The 21,059-nt window shown below is 46.7% G+C and overlaps 1 protein-coding gene across 4 annotated transcripts in view; it reads right to left on the bottom strand.

Moving 5' to 3' along the window:
• The window catches only part of PELI2 (pellino E3 ubiquitin protein ligase family member 2), a 470,538-nt gene that overhangs the window by 200,895 nt on the left and 248,584 nt on the right, over positions 1-21,059 (bottom strand). The window contains exon 1 of one of the 4 annotated variants that reach the window (XM_073895265.1): positions 18,942-19,472. The exons of 1 other annotated variant lie outside the window; for it this stretch is intronic. In XM_073895265.1, the coding sequence (XP_073751366.1) occupies positions 18,942-19,018 (77 nt within the window). In that variant the 5' untranslated portion in view covers positions 19,019-19,472. Of the gene's footprint in view, positions 1-18,941; positions 19,473-21,059 lie in introns of those variants that run through there. 2 more of the 4 variants (XM_073895264.1, XM_025869976.2) reach the window with 2 other exon arrangements.

Here is a 21,059-nt window from a genome sequence, read left to right as displayed (position 1 = left end):
TCAGAGGATTCCCCTGGGTCCCAGTTATTTACCTTGTAAATTAACAGTGTTATTCAATGATTACTAATGTTCAAAAGGATCAACAAGGCAAGCCTACCCCATCAAATAGAGTCAAGCAAACTCCTTACATTGTATTTGGAAAACCAGAATGTGATTGTTTTTTTTAGTCCTCTGCAGAGATTTCTGCTTAACCTATGAGTTAACCTAAAACCTCCGAGGTCCGTAAGTATGCCACTCCTGAAGCTTAACAGAGATCTTTAAGGTACAAAGCTGAGATTAAATACTTGACTAAATGTTCATAGTGAGCAGAAAATGCAGCATTTTGTTTGCTTTTTTTTTTTTACCCCATTACTTCAGGTCTAGAACAGGCACAAGTTCCAGCTTTCGAAATATATTCTATCAGAAAGTAAAGACTGTTTTCAATTTATAATAGTCACCATGTGTAGCTAATACATTTATTACACAAAGCCCAAAATGTCAGCTCTTGGAGAAATCTCACTTTAGACAGATCTTCAGTAATAAACTGACTCATCAACCACCAAATTCCACCAAGATCTCTGGGCTACCATCCCTGAACACTTCTCATATTGACAAAATACCTGTAATTCCTGGCTCACTTTTTTTATTGAGAGCAGGTGCCCATAATACACAAGAAAATCTGCAAGGCAAAAATAATCAGCCAAATACCATAAGACAGTCTCTTACTGTGATCCAATCAAAATTAAATGAGCAAATTCATTAAGCCATTTTACAAAACCACAATTCACAAATCATATGGACTGCAGCTTACTCCCAAGGATTTGCGCACACTGGGAGAAAGAGACCATTTCTCTTCTACGTGTTGGCAAGTCACGAGGGCACATGTGTTCACAGAATCAGATCCATGTATATTTTGTACTTAGAATACAGTTTTGGGGTCACAGAAACCCCACAAAGAACAAGGAGCTAAATTCAAAATAATTTATGCCACCACAGTGCTCTCTATGATGTATGTGATTTTTTTTGATATCACCACATCTCCCCTTTTGTTTATTAGAAATCCCGTGAGTAACCTGAGGTTTAGACATCTCCTTATCTATTAGGGTCCACAGAAGGCCTCGGGCGGGAATGGAGAAAGAAGAACCCTCGTGTGAGGAAAAGCCAGCCAGAGAAGATGGCTTCTGGTCCTCCGCGATACACAACCCTCCCTGGGAGAAAGAAACCCTGAATGTCACGCTCTCTGGTTTCTCGGGATAATAGTTTAAAAAAAAAAAAAAATAAAAGGAATGAAAAAATAAACTCCAGTTGGCTTCCAGAGTGTCCCAGCTGCCTTGCTTCAAATATTTAACAAGCTGTACTCAAAGTGGCGTGATGGAGGGAAAAAGTCAACAAACAGCCAAGTATGTTTGTAAGGACACGAGAAAAGAACACACTGAAACTGGCTAAACAGCAGACGTCCCATACACAAGCATAAAACTCTCAAAAGAAAAAAAAATCAAAGGCAAGGAGCTGGAAAGTTAAAGGTGCAGGTGGAAAAGCACACCAACAGCCAGCACACGAACACAAAGACAGCTGGGATAAATGTCAGGAAAACAGAACGGAAAGAATATTTATCTGTGACTTTAGAGTGGGAAGATCAGAAACCAGAGCAACTAATTTTGAGTAAAAATACAGACTTATCACTGTCAAAATATGCTTGGAATTGTTGATTTTTCTAGGGAGAGCTTTTCTGGGGTGAGATTTTTTAGTACTACATATGAAGATCATTTAAAGCTGAAATTACCGTCGGCTCCAGACCACCTCCCGATACTCCTCCACGCTAACCCCTTATCCTTTTTAAAGTTTAAGAGGAAAATTTTAAATTCACTACCATCTCCTCTCAGGGTCCACACAGTCCATTTTCAACAAGTGCCCAACATATTTATGTGCCTAGGAACTTTGCAATTTACCTCGGGGAGATGCAAACAGGAGAATATTTTTTGGAAACCAATTAAAGACAGAAATAAGCTAAGTACCTATTTTAAAGTGAATAATCCATTCTTTAAAACCCAAGCCGGGAGCAAAGAAAAGGGGGAAGAGGTCATTCATATTAGAACGCTCAACATTTCCAGGACAGCATTTGCTCATCCATATTTTGCATCATCCACCAAGTGCCAGGTACCCCACGAGGTGCTGAAGTGCTGGGAAAGAGTGCGGGGGGGGGGGGGGGCAGGGGGTGCTCCTTAAGAAGGCATAGCGAGCTCCCTAGAAATAACTGCTCCCTGCTGGAGGAGAGAGGAGGAGTCAGGGAGGGAATCATGCTGGAGGTGACACCTGAGCTAAATGCTAGCAGGTGAGCAGGATATAGCAGGCAGATGGAATGGCGGCCCGAAAGCACAGGTGAAAAAGAAAGGAGGAAAAAAGCCAGAAGGTAAGCCTCAAGGGCAAGGAAGTCAGTAACCTTGGGCTTGACTGGGCAACACGTGTAGAATTTAGTGTCCTTCGAAGTGTCCTTTTCTCTAAGCTCCTAAGAAACTTATTTGCAGAAGTCATGCCCTTAGCATACCTAGCAGTCTTTGAGAGATCTTTTAAAGTATCTCAAACAGTGAGTAACACTGTATGTTTTCTCGTCCCATAGACTTCCTCAGAACAGAGGCCTTAAAAATCACCTGGCAATTCCTCATTCTCCAACAACCCCCCGTCAAAAAGAATTACACAGAATCTGTGTTAGATAACCTATTTGCAAATAACTGGTCTGATCAAGAAAAAATAGATTTGGCTTACTTTAAATGTTTTCCCAGAATTCATCAAATTCCCTTAAAATGAAAGTGAGTAGCTAATCCTTTATAGAGTAGCACATACACCATGTATAAAATGAAGTATATAAAATATTTTGGTGTGTGGACAATGACTAGATGTGACTGTACAAAATATTAGCATACGGATGATTTTTCTTCCTTCTTCCAAAATTTTCATCAATACTCTTTATATATCATATTTTTAGCATACAGCTTTTAAGAGTATTTTCATGTTACCTGAATATAAGTGGTCTGCCTTAAAAAATCTGCGTTTACAAATTTATCAGTGGAGGAAAGCTAAACGATTGGTATTAATTCTTACATGCTAACATCTAAGTTACGAGAATCTGTGACATATAAACTTAAAACTGGTTTAACCCTAGGAGAAATTGGGGTGAAATAATTACCCAGGCAAAATCAAAGAGTATGTGATTCACGTTAACTAATACAGTGAGTATTCAAGTGGATAAAAAAACCCAATTAGATCAGGGAAAGATTCACTTCCATTGAACTTAAGGGGCCATGCAGAGCCCTCCTCCGGAGGGAGTGGAGCTCCATTGTCTGAATTTGATCTGAATGGAGGTAACAGGAAAAACAAGGGCAGGCATCCTCTGACCCTTTCCCGGGCCTGAAGGAGAGGGGCAGAAACGGAAGGGTAAACAAGCAAAGCTGTCAAGCAGCGCAAGGGGGGCCTGCTCCCTGCAGGGCTGTCGCCTACACCATTGTCCACCCTTTCCCAGCTGGTCCAACCAGAACTCACCAGCATTTCCATTATAATCACAACTTCAGAACCCAATGCAAACAAGAAGAGTTACACCCTTAATGTAACCCTTCAGGTGGTTATCAAAAGTTATTACCAAAAAAATAAAGTTATTACCGACCATGATAATGTGAGTTACAGGCTTTGAGAAGTAGAATACACACAAGCTTTTGAGAATCTGAGATCTGGACTCCAATTCCTGAGCCTCAAAATCCTCTCCTGGCTGTGCAGGCTCATGGGAGTCACCGCATCCCCCACCATGTCTGCTTCCCGATTTCTCGGAGGGAGGAGGGAGAGGACATCCCATCCTCTGAGTCCTGCTGAAATCGAGCATATGCCAAGAGCTTGGGCCCCCCTGCAAGGCTCCCACATCATGCAAGGGACCCCAAGTTCTTGCTGCCTCCTGAGGTCAGCAGACCTTAGAGCAGCCAGGAGAAAGAGCCAGGGGAAAGCCCCTCGCCACCGCCTCAATACCTCCCAAAGGAGAAGCAATTCTCCACAGCGGCTACTCAAGCATGGGTTAATAGTAGAACCACGTTCCTGGGGGGGGGGGGTCCCTCAGAGCTAAAGAAGCCTGCAGGCTTGTCACCACAGCTAAACTGTACTTGGCACGATCAAGGAGCAGTTTTCTTTCTTATACAACACGAAGTCTGTATGCTTCATTATCCAGGACAGGAATTCCCACTGATAACCCCAAACACAAGCTTTGGGTGGGGGAGGCAGTGGGAAGGGGGGCACACAAATGATTAAGGTGATGAAGGTTTGTGTCTTTTCTCTCCCGTGTGGGGAAAAGGTTGAGTTGTGTTATTTTTTTAATATTTAAAAACAGTAGGGGCCCCTGGGTGGCTCAGTTGGTTAGGCAACTGCCTTTGGCTCAGGTCATCATCTCAGGGTCCTGGGATCGAGCTCCGCATCGGGCTCTCTGCTTCTCCCTTTCCCACTCCCCCTGCTTGTGTTCCCTCTCTCGCTGTATCTCTCTCTGTCAAATAAATAAAATCTTAAAAAAAAAAACAACAGTAGAACATGGGCAGACCACCACCATAAGCCAATAAACTTGACTGAAGGGCGTTCTAGTGTGTGGACGCCTCGAGTTTCACCCTTTGAGCAGTTTATTACATTATCAGAACCTCCTGATTGAATTACTTTCCTGCAGCGCTTCCAAGTGTCCGCTTCACCCCCCCAACACACACGCATAATAGCTAATATTGCTTATCAAGATGCTATATTTGTCCTTTTGTATTTTACCACCTGATATCTTAGGACGCCTGTTAGTTAAGAACATTGTTTTCAGAAATTCTGGGTCATCTGCTCCTTACCACGTCTGTGACGGAAAAGGCTTAACTGCCCTCACAGGAAGGTTGGAACAGGACAGCATAAAGCTACACCAGCTTCTAGAAGGGTCTACGCCAACAATTTCATCAAAGCCTTGAGGTTGGCATCTGGTCTAAGTTAACACTTAGAATAGCACAAAAAAGGCACTTTGCCTGACTGCTGCTGGCCTATGCTTCTCATATGGGCTAAACTCTTGCCGCTGCAGGAGCGCACTGTATTCAGTACCGTCAGCGAGCAGCAGATGGAGGGAAGCTGGGTGGGTCTTTCCCCCTCATCGATACTAACAGGAAGATGGGCAGACAGGGAAACGATGAAACATCAACGTGCAGTGACCTTAGTTTCTAAGCAAGGACAGACCTTTACTTGAGAGGACAAGGGCTGGATGCCCCTTTTCCCAGCTATAAACAAAATATCCATGCTACATGACGACCAACAAGAGCAAAAGCAAAGCAAAAAGAAAGCCCTCAGGAGTGCATGCCACAACTAAGGGGATTAAAGAGCTTTTCTCAAGGAAGGAGGAATAACTCAACGAAGTGGCTTCAAAACTAGAGAAATGAACTTGGAATTATTTTGGATTATAAAAAGCAGGTCTTTCTTGAAAGTAACCGTAAGATACTCGGGTAAATAAGAAGGCAGATAGGAGGATTCATGTTTTTATTCCCTAGAGATCACATACTTCAATTTTTTTGAAAATACACCAGAAGCATAATACATAAGTGGGCAAAGCACATATGTAGGCAATTTCCCCCCCAAAAAGGTTCATGTAAGTCGTAAACATTAAAAAAAAAAATTTTTTTTTAACCTTACTAGTGACCTCATTAAACGAGTGAGGTTTTGTGTCACTGTGTTTAATGAGAATATGCAGTATGGAAAGGGTTTGGTTAAAAAATAAAAAGGTACAAAGCTCCGCGCGCGTGCGCGCGCGCGCACACACACACACACACACGACAGGATTTATGAACAAAGGCATTGGGAGTCAGAAAGGCCTGGGTTTGAATCAGAGCTCTGTCACACGATAGCCCAATGATCCTGGACAAGTTTCTCAACCGGCAGGCATGGCTCAAGTTCCTCATTTATAAAATGATGAGTGATGGTGCCCAAGTGTCTTGGTCAGAACTCAAATGCGTGAGCAGCACTTTGCAGAAGAGCAAGCACTTAACACAGGATACTGACATCACCGTCACCACCGATGCCCGGGCCCTCTGTGCACCTCTGTGCCCCAAAGACAGAACCCGCCGCTAAGAAGCAACAGCCTAGCTGGAATTTCCTCATCCGTGCAGGAGAAAAAGAAAAAGCTCAGATCCTGATGCTCCCTCTTGAAGGATGATTTTAAACTGTGGTTCTGACCAGGGACCTCCACTTCAATTCAAAAGGAGCAGAGAGCCCTTATGAGGCAGAAGTTGAAATGGGAACAGTGGGAGAGCAAGGCAAGCAAGCAGGACAGAAATCAGACACCCCGCACCTCCTGCAAGAATTAAAAACTGCTCTGCTCCCCTCTCCCAGCAACAGGATCAACACACCGCCAGAGGGGCCGTTCTGTGGGAACGCTGGTCCCACCTGTCCTCACACCTCTGCCATTGGCACAGCTCAGCCAGAGACAGCCAAGACCCTGGTAATTCGCTGGAAGGCTAGCACACTCAGCCTCCTCGGGGCAGGGAAAGGGGGGCCTTTCCTCTGCAGGTCCTCTCCAGCTGGTGGACAATGCACGAGGGATGCCATCACTTGGGGTCGGGGAAAGTGAGGCTCCAGAGGGCAGCAGGCTGAGTGGCTTAAGGTTCTTGGATCTGCTCTGACGGGTGGGGTCTGACCCCAAAACATTCATGGGTTCTGCACAAGTTTCCCCACCACCACCATCTCTCATGAGATGACAGACCCAGCGTGAGCCACTGTCCCTTGGAGACAAGGAGGGGGAAATGATCTACAAGAGAAAATGCAGATTTAGTTGGAGATCCCATCGGTCCTGAGAATTAGTTAAGGCAACTGCTCAGAAGCCTGAAATAGTACCTGCCACCTCCACACGGAATACCTCCCTGAAGGCCAAGGCTTCCCAGTCCTGGAGGCCTGAATCCTTACAGGGCCCACGGCACCCTTCCGGTCATGGTCGTATCTCATCACACTGGCCCTCCAACCCCCTAATTTCCAAACCTACTGGATGTCTCTCAGCCCCTCAGCTTCTAAATGTGTCTGATACACGCCACTCTCCTCCCCCTGTGATCCTCGGCTAATTCCTACTCACCCTCCTCGTCTCGGCCTAAATGGAATCCTTCCCTCCTAACAAAACCAAGGTTTCTCCCCTGCCCAACACCCCCATGAAACCCTGTACTTCTTGCCTGTGCCCTGCCAGGCTCCATTTTTTTAAATCCCTCTTTTGTGATAGGCTCTCAGTTCCAAGAAGGCAGGGACTACTCGGTTATTACCCGCCGCATCCCCAGCATGAGTAGCCGCCGACTAGCTGACAGTTCTCCAACTTTCTCTCCTTCCCCAAGCACTTTGGCCTCCAGCCAAACACCCCATGCCTTGACTATTCCTGCCCTATAAAACCCCAAGTCGCCCTTCACAACTCCACTCGGAGGCCACCTCCTCCTGGATACCATTCCCAATCTTTCAGGAATACACATGCCTCTGACCTTCACCCTGGTGGAGAGAAATAAGCTTCAGAGCACTAGGGACAGACCTACCTTCAAATCGGGCCCTGCCACCGATGAGGTGAGTGACCTGAACTGGAGCCTCACTTTCCAAATAATAAAATCCAGTTCCTGGGACTGGTCAAGCCAAACACCTAACGGAATCCGGCCCCCAGTACACCTGAAATAACAGCTGCCTCCCTCCAGCCCTCCTCTGCACCACGTATGGGTTGTTGCTAAGCTATTCGTCTTGACCTCAGGTTGTCCGCCCCTGGAGGGCATTTTCTTATGTGGGTTCCTAAACGTGAAATCAGCAGTGGCATCAATTCACCCCTCCCAAGTGGTTAATGTTTAGTGTGTCTATGAGTGCTTAATTTCTAGTATGTACAGTGGCTCCCATTTTTAATCATATATATTCATACAGAAGACACATGCAGTGAAACACATCTATCTCTGTATTTGGCAGCCCAAAAGTCTTAGTGTAGCGATGAGCTTTAAAAGCTACCAAATTATAGTAGTTTCTACAAAACAGATCATTTACAAGTTTATTTAAATTTCTTCTACATTCAGTTTATAAATTTTGATTGCAAAACTTTGAATTTTACCTGTTTCAGTCCCTCTGATTAAAAATGGCAAACGTGGGCGCCTGGGTGGCTCAGTTGGTTGGGCGACTGCCTTCGGCTCAGGTCATGATCCTGGAGTCCCGGGATCGAGTCCCACATCGGGCTCCCTGCTCAGCGGGGAGTCTGCTTCTCCCTCTGAACCTCTTCCCTCTCGTGCTCTCTGTCTCTCAGTCTCTCTCTCTCTCTCAAATAAATAAATAAAATCTTTAAAAAAAATGGCAAACGTTAAAATTCCCTAAACAGAATTTAGGTAAATTGAAGAAGTTATATTCACTTTACTACAGGAATCTTCTTTCCCTCTCTTTATCTGGCAACGTGCTCTGTTTGCAGGTGGTAACTGGTGATTCTACGTGTGTGGTGGTGTGAGAGCCGCGCAGGTGGCTGGCATCCAGGCTGCTATCACACTTCGTCACTTTCTGCAGAGCGGACGACGCAGGCCTGGCCCCGACTGCGCCACCCAGAGCAATCTCGCGTCTCTGCTCACCTCTTACCGGCACATCGTCGGTCCCCGTGGCGTGAAAGAGACACGTGAAGTCCTTCGGGACCGGTGCTACCTTCTTAGCGCTGACAGCCACAGACAGGTACGACTGATAGAAATGAGCTTTGCATCCTGTCATTTCACCACCCAACGGCAGTGAGAAAACATTCTTGCGGCCCATCCATCGGCCTGTACCTGCAGGCTGCTAGTACAGATTACCTCCCCTACTCAAATCTCTGTTGGTGCTATTATTTCATGTCAGGTGGCCTTTAAAAGGCTGAAAATTTGTGTCATGCATTAGCTCCCTGGGTTAAAGCAACTTATGTTCGAGCGTACCAGAAGCAGGGTTCTCGGCTAAGCTGGGCCATTCTTCACCTGCCGTGCTCTCAACGAAAATCAGGAGAGAATATTGATTATGGAGATGAATGAACGCAGAGAGCCTCGCAGATGACGTATACGTGATAAAGTGATTCCACAAATGCGTCTGTTAGCTAAGATTTTCAGACCATACGGTACTTAATGTCTGGAATAACTCATCTAACAGGCTGAAATTGTGCTTATTAAAATAATCAATAACCCGAAGGAAACGAAAAACAACTCAACAAAAGCTCAGTGGATTACTTCAGATCAGTCTGTCAGGTCTGACGGCAGAGCCCCATGCAGGGGGGTACTGCGGAGTCTGAACCATCCGCCACTGTCTAACAAACCACCTCAGACCACCACCCACAGTTCCTTCATCTGGGCAGAGCTGGGTGGAAACAGTTCATCTCTGCTTCATGTGGCGTGGACTAGGCAGCCTGATGGTCTGAAGGATCTAAAACAACTTCATTTCCAGGTCCACTGCCTCGGCCTGGTGTCTGGAACGGCTGGAGGCTGCCTTCTCGGCGGGAATTATAGACTGAATTTGTAATGCTGAAGTCCTAACCCCCAGTCCCCCTCAGAACGTGACTGCATTTGGAAAGAGGGTCTTTAAAGAGGTAATTAAGGTGAAATCAGGTCATATGGGCAGGCTCTAATCCAATATGCCTGGTGTCCTTATCCGAACAGGGAAGGGCCATCAGGGGTGGGCACGGAGAGACACAGGCCATCTGAGGACACAGGGAGAGATGGCCATCTGTAAGCCAAGCGGGAGGACTCAGGAGAAACCCAACCTGCCAACACCTTGATCTTGGACGTCCCCCTTTCAGAACTGTGAGAAAATAAACTTCTGTTGTCTGAGATGCCAAACCTGCAGTACTTTGTTAAGGCAGCCCTAGCAAACTAACACAGAGAACAAAAACAAGAAGCCGCAACACCCCTTAAGGCAACATCCAAAAGTCACAAAGTGTCCCTTCCCTCACATGGACTGGTCAAAGCCAATCACAAAGCCAGCCCAGACTCGAGGGGTGGGGATTCACCTCCCGATGGGAGGTCCAGCCCACGCACGCCGTGCATACGCGCGTGCGCACACACACACAGAGACACACGGGGAACTACTATGGGCCATATTTGAAGACAACAGGGGAATAACATGGGATTAAGTCAAAACCCTGAGTTCTCTTACCTGATCGCCAACTGACTGTAAGACCATCTGAGAAAGTCGAGTCATGTCCGCCTCAATAACACAGCCATTAGGTCCAATTCCCATTGGACAGTTTCAAGGGTCAAACCAATGAATGTTTATTAAATGGAAATAGCTCAGGTACATGAAAAACTATATTGGGAAGCATAAAGCGCTGACAGCATGGTTATCTGCACTACAACTTCCCCGTATACCTTAGATACAGCTGCCGAGCAAAGAGTGCAGATTTCATCCTGTTCTCTACCCTCGAGCGTGTACTAACAAAAGCACCCAAACAACAGTGTGATCTAATGTGCTTCCGCACGGGTCTGGTCTGTCATTTGCTGGGATCTGGTGTGAAATACACTCCTTTGTGTCTATGGTCCTTGTGCAGAAAGGGCCTTTCCTCAAGGTAATCAATCAATCAAGTGCTCCAGAAGTCCTCATTGTTCACCCATCACAAGCTCTGGCTGTCAAAAGTGTGTTCTAGAACCATGTAGCACGAAACACAAGAATCCCAGCTATGGATGGGAAAGGAGGAGGGGCCTCTGGGGTTCCTCAGAGGCCCCTGGTAATAGTAAACAGCAGTTTCCCGCCAACAGCCTAGAAGCCAAACACACCATCGCCTGCTTTGGCTGGATTCTGCTAAGCCAGTACAAATTAAAATGGAAGTACAAAGCTTGAAATAATGATTCTTATCCTAAAAAGAGAGCCTGCATGAGCACAAAAGCAGGGAAACGAACAGAGTTAAACGTTTGAGAGTTGAGATGCATTATGGACGGCTGGAAATAAAACCTCAATCGAGAATGACTTGCCATAGTCTTCAACCTGACGATGAAAATGGCCCTGATGCATATTTATTAGGTTTGTCGTCCAAGAGGCTTGTATTCCATAGTCTTTCCAGCCATCATTAACAGGCACTAATGACCACGGCCTTTCAACACCACCGTGGCACACTGCAGTGCAGCTCAGAGCAGATGGCCTGCTTCCCTTCGAGGCAGAACTTTCTGCAGGTGACAAAATGTTAGGTGACTGACAAAAAGAAAAACAAACAGAAGTGGAAACTGGAATACCTGATGTGCGCGTTTAGTAGTGTAGGGAGGAAGCCTTTAACTTGGGCCCGCAAGGCTGGGAGGGCTGTTGACAAAGCCGCAGATGTGCTACAGAACGGGAGAACTGCTCCCAAATCCAAGACCATTCCCAGAGCCCCAGGGCTCCTCTGTGCCGAGCGGGGCACTGGAGTGCGCCACAGAAATCCATCCCTGCCCCCTCCCTGACGAGGACCTACTGTGCACTCCGAGGGAGGTGCAAGTCAGGGTCCCTGCCCTCTGGCGGCCAGCTACAAGGGGAAACCAGATCATTTCAATGAACCCTAGTGGAATGCAACTGCCACTCTGGGCACACAGGGAGAGCACAGCGGACTGAACCACGTTCATCCCTGGGGATGTTAAATATATGCCCTTATATTTGTCTACACTTGTGTTTTCCCTCTGGTTATTTGCTTCTATACTCTGCCTCCTTAACTAGTATCGTACTCGGGATGCTTTGGCTGTAAGAGCAGAACCCACTCAGGGTGGCTTAAACACACACACACACACACACAAAAGGAAATAAAAACTGAAAAAGTGGGCGCTTTCAGAGGACATGGGATTATTTTCTCAGAAAAGCCTTTCCTGATTATTCAGCCTACAGGGGCCTCCCCCCGCCTCATCCCTAGCTCTTCACCGTGCTAGTCCCCTACCGCCACCCACTCAGTCACTCTCTTCCCCCTTATCCTGCTTCCTTTTCCTCCTAGCACCTGTTTCAGCTGTCTGCCAGCTCGTGTACACAGCCTACCGATCCCACTAAAAGGTAAGGCTCCCGCCGGCGGGGTGCTGTCTGTCTCACTGGCTTCCGAACACGCAATGTTGGGGCAGTGCTTCCCCCCCACCCCCACCCCAGGACTTTTGACACTGCATGAATGGCCAAATACGCTTGTGGAAGGCCGAAGTGCTTGGGGAAGGAGAGAAAGTTGGAGAACTGTCAGCTAGTCGGCAGCTACTCCTGCTAGGGATGCGGCGGGTAATAACCGAGCAGTCCCTGCCTCGTTGGAACTGAGAGCCTATCACAAAAGAGGGACGGGAACCAGACTCTAGATCTAAATAGCTGCTCGCTGGCTCACACTCTGTTCCCTCCTTGCCTGTCTCATAGGGGCTCTGGCCTCTGCTTTTCCCTCCACCCTCTTTTCCTTCTACCTAGGATGCAACCCCCTTCGAAGAAGTGCTTTCTCCACTCCCCTTTCAGAGCTGAAAACTCTGCTGCTGTGTCCCATGCCCTGAGGATAAAGTCCAAAATCTTTCCAATGATTTATAAGTGTCTTATGACCAGCCCCCGTCCTCATCTCTCACGTATTTATTAACTCAACCACTCTTCTGGTCATGCAGGGTTTTCCTCTTCCTTGGAGGAGCATGCACGCTCACCTCTGGGTCTCAGAACACCGTATGGCCTCTGCCTATAGCACTCCTTCCCACTTACCTCCTCCTTGCTCATTTGGGCGTGGTGTTGGGTGACCCTACGTTCTGTAGATTGCTTTCTATCTCTCCGACTGGACCGCAGGCTCCAAAGCGGCAAGGGACCAACCCAGTCTTGTTCTTCACTGCATCCCTTAGGGCCAAGCACAGCACCCAACACTAGTAGATGCCCAAACACTTGTAGAATACATAAATGCACTATATATTGGTAATGGCTGTTCACTAAGGAGCTGTGACAGCAACTGGATAGCAGTTCACGAGGGCAGGGAACGTGATTGCCCTGTCTAACTTCCCTGTGCCTGGAAGAGTAGACACCCAATAAATATCTGTTGAATGAATACATTCCTGGCTTGCCTGATCTAACTCCACCCCTTTCTTTCCCACTTGAGAAAACATATCAGAATGCAAGTGCGTGAAGAACGACATTATTAAAAGGACATCTCAGAATCGTTTGAAAGACCAATACTTTATTCCTTGTCATAAATTACTGGACACGTAACTCAAAACTGATCATTACTTATGAGGTGGTTTGAGACAATGGCTGAAAATAGCTGATTTAGACAAAGCTAAAAAATATGAAGCACTTTCTGCTCTTATAATTTTATTTTCCAGAAGCTGAAGATGACAATGAGCTCAGGAAAAACTAATAACTGAATCATTTATACCCTCACTTTTTTTTTTTTAATAAAATAGGTTCTGCACAGCCCAGGAGAAATCTTTACTTAAATCAAACAACGTTCAAATTTCCTTTCCAGTTATTTTTCTCCCATACCAATGAGGTCCACCAAGTTCCTGTTGTGTCCATTCAAAAGCCAACACACAGCCCCACCTAACTTACTTCCAGGACGCTATGCTGTTGAACCCTGCACAGCAGATACAAAATCATTGCCCCAATGTGACAATATTGGTCTGCCTCAAATACAGCAACTGGGATGTTTTTGGCTTTTTGCTGTTTTGTATGTGTTTTATCTCTTGGACAAAACATGTTTGGTAAAGTTGCTGGGACCCGCATACAACCCAGTTTTATTTTGTTTAAATAAAGCATCCCCAAATATGGATCACATGATGAAATATAACCAAAAAATGAAGTCCTAATGAAGGTGTCGGTCTTGATGTGTTAAAGAGAAACAAGTAAATCTGAGAAAGTCAGACAAGAAACCACACAGACAGCCACATACTCCAAACAAGGCTAAAGTTAGTAAAGGAAAATATAGCAACCCAAAGCTAGTAACATCATGACCATTAATAGCCTGCAGAATTAGACACTCCATCCACACAAACAGATCTGAGCTCTTCAGATCACCCCACATGCTGAGTGACAGTAAAGATTTTGTTTTCTGTATGAAAAAAAAAGTTCAAAGACCTTTTAGTCCATAAAGGATACCAGTGTTTGAAGTCTTCAGGCCCAAATTAGAAAGGAGGATAAGAAAAGGAAAAGTATTAGGGTATATTTTAAGGTTTCTTATAACTACCAAGGGGAGGGGTAGTCAAGGTAAAGCGCCAAGGTTAGACTATGGACTCCGGGGAAACAAACTGAGGGTTCTAGAGGGGAAAGGGGTGGGGGGTTAGCCTGGTGATGGGTATTAAGGAGGGCACGTACTGCATGGAGCACTGGGTGTTATACGCAAACAATGAATCACGGAACACTACATCAAAAACTAATGATGCACTGTATGGTGACTAACATAACATAATAAAAAAATTTTTAAAAAAGAGTGCCAAGCTTAAAACAAAAACAGCATGTAGAAATCGGGAGCTGCTTGTTTAAAAAAAATAAAGACCAAAAACTCTTCAAGCAACAGTCTCCTTTGTCTTATCAGATAGAATGCTGCACTCTCCAAAGGAAAAAGGGCAGGTCCCCCCAACCCATCCCTGACTTTTCAACCTTTTGAAGACCTTGATCAGTTTCCACTAAAATACTTCATTTTCAGTCATATTCATAAGCATTCTTTTGTAGAGGTTTTTAACCCATTTTTGTGCCAAGGATCCCTTTGTCAGTCTGGTAAAGCCTACTGAGCCCTTCTCAGAAAAATGGTTTAAATGCATAAAATAAAATTCAAAGGATTACAAGTGAAAATAATTATACTTAGTTATCAAGACAGTTTTAAGTTAAGACACAATAATATATGCAGTTCTGTATTAATGCAGCAAGTAGCAAATCTAGCAGCAATTCTATCTGTTGCCTATATTCCTAATTGAGTGAAATGCTAAATTTCAGTCTGACTATAGTGAAAATAGACATGCATTTTTCTTCCCAATCCAAGTTCATGGATTTCCTGAATTCCATCTGAAGACCCCAAAAACTGTTGGCTGGGAGAGCCAATAAAAATACATTTGGCGAAGCATCAAATTAAAAATAAAGCCTTGCAAAATGTATTATCCATTCCACTGTGAGGTGAGGGGAACTGAGAGTAAGCAATATTTTTCCAAAAAACCATGATGGGCCATTAGCATGAGAGCTGCATGCTTCAAATTGAATCCAGAAAGGGATTCAGCTCCCCTCGTGCAAGTTACAAAAAAACTGAAGCTTTGAGGAACTGACAGCACCACTGGAATCTGCCCTGAAGTGGGGAAACAGTGACCCAGCAGCGCCATGATCCAGCTCAACTGTGAACTTGAACAAATCTCCTTCCTTCCGGAGCCTCAGTTTCTTCTTCATCAGTGACATAAAAGGGCTAAAGGTATACCAGGACCTCTTAGGCCCCTTCCAGTTCCAAAATCCTATCCAGATTATCTCTTCCTTATGCTAGCTTTTCCAGCCTATTGAGCTTAACTGCAGAATAATAATGCCTTTCTTAAGTTTGAAACAAAGTTTTACCAAATTTGAATGCCTTCACATATAACCCAACACCAATGAGCCAAATTTATGCGTACCATGACAACTTTTTTTAAAAAGCCTGTTTTGCACATATCTACTTCAAAAGAAGTAATCACAGCATTGGTCTTTTCTGCTATGCAAAGACAGTTCCCATTAGAATCCTAACACCATCACCTTAAGAGTATTCAAAACCCAACAAACAGCATGTTAACTGCATCTTCCATATTTGAACCAAGGAACAGTATTACAGGGTATAGACCAGGAAGGGCCCTTAAAGATGACCTAATCCAATCATATTTCATTATGGCTGAAGAAGCAGAGACAGGGTGAGAGACTAAGCCAAAGTCACAAAGCTAGTTGAAAGCAGAGATTCAATCCGGGTCTCCCGACTGTTCCTTTATGCCCTCCCCACTACACTGAACTGCCTCTCAAATCCAGACCCATTGCCCCAACTTTAACACGTCGGCCAGCTTTAAAATGAATAGCAAGAATGACCTGACAGACCAGTCATTTTCTGTGCCTTGAATTATGTAATGGGCACAAGGAAGGGTTGTGGCAGGATACATTCACTGGTTGGAATCCAGAAATAATGAAATTCCACTAATCCACTGAGAAGGTGATGACCCTATTAACATCCTAACTACCTGGCAATTCCCTTAATATTGTGTAATACGTGAAAAGACACCTATTCGCATGTGGATACAGATATAATACATATATCCATATCCATGTGTATGTCTCTATACGATTACATATGTGTGCATAGTTCCTCAGTCTGCTCCCCAGGATTTCTCACTAACATTTTACTATGAAATTTAGAAGAGAGAGGAAAAAAAAGAAGAAATTTAGAAGAGAACGGTAGTTACACAAGAGTTAAAAAAAAAAAAAAGCAAAAGCTTGTATCAGTATCAATATTGGTCATTTTTAGATGTCGAGATTAATTTTATCAATAAAACCTACTAGAAATCCTCTATCAGTATTTATGACCCAGATGACCAGATATGCAAAGCTGATATTAATTATTGACTGTTGTTGTCGTTTTAAGGGGGAGGGCACTGTCTCAAGTCCTGAGGGTAGGATACAGATTAATAAGAGTCTCTTTCAAGCCTACCTGTTACTCACTGTTTCCCCAGCATTCTTCATTGTGTTCCATATTTCCAGAGAGTCAGAAATCTACCCTCAAAAAATAAAAAAAACAAACCACAATTCTTCTCAACTGTTCAATAACCTGACCAGTATCTTCTCAGCAGTCTGATGTCAACTCACATTTCACTTCCTCAGAGAGACCTGCCTTGACCGCCTAGCTAAAGAAAGCAATACCTACCTAGCGCAGACATTCCCTAAGTTAACCACCTTCCGTTGAGAGCCTGGCAACACCTGACATACGGCCATGTATTATTCATTTGTTTACATGTTTCTGTCTGCTGGTGACAGCCACTCCACGCTAAATGGAAAGCTCCTCACTCACTGCTGGATCCTCAATGCCTAAGCAGTGCTGGCCCATATCAGGTACTCAAATAACTGCTTCGTGTCTGGCCCCAAATAGTAAAGTGCCAACTATGTCATACTTACTGTCTCCCGGAAAAACATCAGTCCAGGACAAAGCACACGCAGTGGGCAATGCATTTACATAGCCTACTTTAGAGTAAGCCTATGATGCTAGGGCAATCCTGGGTCTGAATCCTTTCCACCACTCTGGAACGCCCTGCACTTGCAGCTATAAAAACAAAACCTCTCCAAGGCCCACTCGGACACTGCTTTTCTGAAACATCTCAACAATGATTTCCTCAAAAGGAAATAATTAAATAAAGCTCTGGTGTAAGTTAATCCTTCGTGTCAGGTTCACAAAGTACGCTAAACATACTTTGAAGCCAGACACACAAAACCAAACTCCACAAAATTAGGTTGGGCTGAGGTTATGTAAGACAAGCTAACCTCGGGCTTTTCCCTGTCATTCCACTCTCCTGCCACTGAACCCGGACATCTGTCTTTTCGGCGCATTTAAGATGCAAGTGGGAAAAACCGCTTATCTGCAAACTTCAAAATAGGTAATGAGATTTCCAATAATGCTCCACTTAGTACTGCAGCAACAACGTGAGGAGGACTAGACAAATTCCAGCTGTACTGGGGAAGCTTCCCTTAAAAATTCTTCTCTTTTAAAATTATTTTTAAGTCGGCACTTACTTCAACGTATTCAGTTATCAAAACACGTTTTTCAGAGTTCCCTAAGTTGCTCCCTACCCATGGCTCCTCATTTGTGGGCTAAGCCTACCTATCAGCACCGATGACGGTCAGAATACAGGTCTTTCAACAGAGGACAAAAGCACGGGTTCCCAGGAGTGACACATCCGAAGGAGAAAATAATCCTTTCTTCTCCAGATACTAAATCCAAGTTGCTCCCTCTCCCGAGTTTCCTGCATTTCCCTCCTCCCCATTCTGCTCCCCTTTCACTGCCCACTTTATCCTGCTTTAATCCTGCGAAGCCTCTGTCCCGGCTTATTAAGGGTAAACAATAGAAATGTCACAGGGAAACTCAGGAAGTAGATGAAGTCTCTAATTGCTGCTGTTTAACGATTGTAGATAATTACTATCTTCAAAATGTGGTTTTCACAAGCGGGGAGGGAGCCGAGGCGGCCGAGCTCCCCGCTGCCCGGAGGACAGCAGCGAGGCCGCGGCCCGGGACGGTAGGGATGCGGCCCCGCGCGCCCCGGGAGCCCGGGTAGGGGCAGCCGTGTCCCTGCCCCCTCCAGGACACTCCCGCCTGGGGGAGCCGAGGGCCGGCCTGCCCGCCCGGGTCACAGACAGTTCACTGCCCCCGGGCTGCGGCTACCCGCGGCGGTCACCATAACAATATGCAAAGCGCTGCCCGTGGACGCCCACCGCGCAGATCCCACTGCCCGCGGCGGCCAAGCCCGCAGCGCCGCGCTCGGAGTTCCGGGAGCCGGGATCACAGTCCACCCGGCAGAGGGTCCCCGGGGACCGTGGACCCCACCGGCCTTTCAGCTTCGCCAACTGGGGAGTCTCCCCCGACACCGCGAGGTGCCTACGACGGTGGCGCCTCGGCCCCGGCCCTTACCCGCCCTCCCTGACCCAGGGCGCGCGAGGAAGTCGAGCAAGGGTCCACTCCCCTCCCTCCCGGTATGGACGAGGACTCGGTCCCCCAGCGCGGCTCCCCGCGGGGCGCGGGGTCGCCACAGTCTCTGCCTCTCCGGGGCCGGCCCCACTCCGCCACTTCCTCGGCCGCGGTCCTCCGCGGGGAGAGCGCATCTCGGCGGTCTCTGCAGCGCCCCGCGCGCGCTGACAGGGGGCACCGCTCCCCGGGCGCTTGCCGCCCCGGCCCCCGAGCCGCCCCCGCCGCCCTAGGCGCCCCAGCGTTCCCTTGAGAGCGTCCGAGACACCCCGCCGGCCCCGCTCGGGGATGCGGGCGCCCTGCGGCCACCCAGCCCGGAGCACTAGCCGCCCGCCGTCAAGCTCCCGGGGTCGGAGATCTCGGGACTCACCCCAGTACCACCAGCTCCCCGTATTTCACTGGCTCCTTATTGGGGGTGCAGTGCTCCTCCTGGCCGGGGGAAAACATGGAGCCCCGATCGGCCGCCGCCGCCGCCTCCTCCGCCGCGATCCCCGCTGAGTCCGCGCCGCCGCTACAATCCCATCCTGAGAAGGGGGTGAGCGCGCCGGGGAAGGGCACGGCGGCGAAGGGGGCGCGGGGCGGCCAGTCCCGCGGCTGCTCCGTCGTGGCTGTGCGGCTGCCCCGCCGGGCTCCCGGGAGCTCCGCGCGCCGCTGCCGCTCCGAGCCGGACTCGGCAACAAATGGGACCGGGCAGCAGGCAGACCTGCCCGCGCCGAGCGCCGCCGCTGCTACCGCTGCCGCTGGAACCTCGCGGAGGGAAGGAGGGAGGGAGAAAGCCAGCGCGGGAGGGGCGGGGGCAGCGAGCGGGGGAGGGGCGGGGGCAGGACCGCGGAGCCGCCCCTCTGGCGCGCGGGCAGGTGGGAGCCCGCCGGCCCTCCGCCCAAAGCCCCGCAGGCCCCCGCCCGCCCGGCGCCCCCTCCCCCTGGCGCGTGGGGCCGCCCGCGCCCCCTCCCCGCCCCCCTTGGGCCCCGCGGTGGAACGGCCCCCGTGTTATGTAAACATAGAGTAAAAGGGAAAGGAAGTTCTTAAAGGAGCAGTTCTATTTTTTTTTTTCCTCTCGCTTCCTTCCCCAAACTTAAGGCACGGGGTTCTCAGCTCTTGCAGCCCAGTTCTCTAGCAGCTGAAGGCTGCACTGGATCCCGGAAACGCAACAGTCAAGGTTCCCAAGTCTAGCCTAGCAGTCCCCCGTTCCGTTAGATGTAAAAGAAGAACTTCCTCTCGGGGTTAGAGAGCATTTGCTTTCCCGGTGTCACTGTAGAGCGGCATACATCTGGAGCTGCACTCACGCACCTGGGTACCTCCTCTTCCAAAACCAAGTCTTTCAGAGCTTGAAGACATTTAGAAATTTGCAGGGTTTTGCTCACTGGTGCTGAATTAGAGGGAGTTTTGAATTTTGAAGGCATTTGGAGCACTCCGCCAGTGTATAGGATATAACTACCCAATGTGTGGTCAGCAGGGTTCCACATGGTTAAAAAAAAAAAAAGTTGTTGTTTTAATCCATACTCCATCCATTTTTCCCATACCTTCTCTCGCTCCCCTAAGAAATTTAAGAAGAAATTACTTGGGTGAACTTTTTAGTGAATATAAGTGTTCCTTTATTACCATAATTTAGTCAACGCACTGTGTTTGCTTATAATGCTTTTCTAAATACTACTATGGCTTTAAAATGGTTTAGAGTATAATAGTTTACTGACTGCTGTTTTTCATCATGCAGGATTTCGTTTTACCATTTATTAAGCACTCGTAACATGCTAGAAACTCCATATTATTGCTAGTCACTGCCTCCCAAGACTGTTAAATATTTAGAGAAATAAATACTGCAAAAGCTACCTTATGTGTAAACAATGACTGATTAGCCATGACCCTAAGGAAAGCGCTAGAAAAAAAAATTACATCTGTAACCTTCCATCCTGCTGTCCAACACCTTTGCATAACATTCTCTGACAGGTTATTACTATAGTGACATGATGCTTCAGAAAGTTTTACTTCCGTTATTAACTGATTTTTTAAATTGAGGCTTTAGAAATAAATTATTTCAAAGTAGCTATAGCCACACCGTTGGTAAGACAAACACACACACAAAATTAAACAATTAACTTGTTTCAGGTAAGTATAGAAATTCTATACTTCAACTGAATCCAGCTACTTTGCATGTTTTATATATTCTCTGTATTTTTTAATGTATATGCTGTTGTAGTTTTAACCCACAAGCCTTCACTAATGGGTTGAATGTTTTCTCATCACTAGGGTTTTGATGTGAATTTCCATCTGGATTTTCTGTTTGATTAATGCTACCTTCATCTATGTAGTCTGTGCTTCCACTTACCATATAGATGTGTGACTAGCAAAAGATCTATCAGAATCATGCCGTGGTTATGCAGTCCCCTGTTATTATAGTACTTGGCTCTGTCATTCTAACTTCTCCAGGCTTGTTCTGTTGTTGCTACTGCTCTCCAGGCTACAATTACCTCCTCCCTCTTTCTCTCTT

Source organism: Callorhinus ursinus, unplaced genomic scaffold, assembly GCF_003265705.2.
Source record: "Callorhinus ursinus isolate GAN/ISIS: 27379988/994484 unplaced genomic scaffold, GSC_fseal_2.0 scaffold8, whole genome shotgun sequence".
NCBI classification, from domain to species: Eukaryota; Metazoa; Chordata; class Mammalia; order Carnivora; family Otariidae; genus Callorhinus; species Callorhinus ursinus.
Note: the sequence above shows the minus strand (reverse complement) of the source record. Positions and strands in the feature narration are given on the sequence as shown.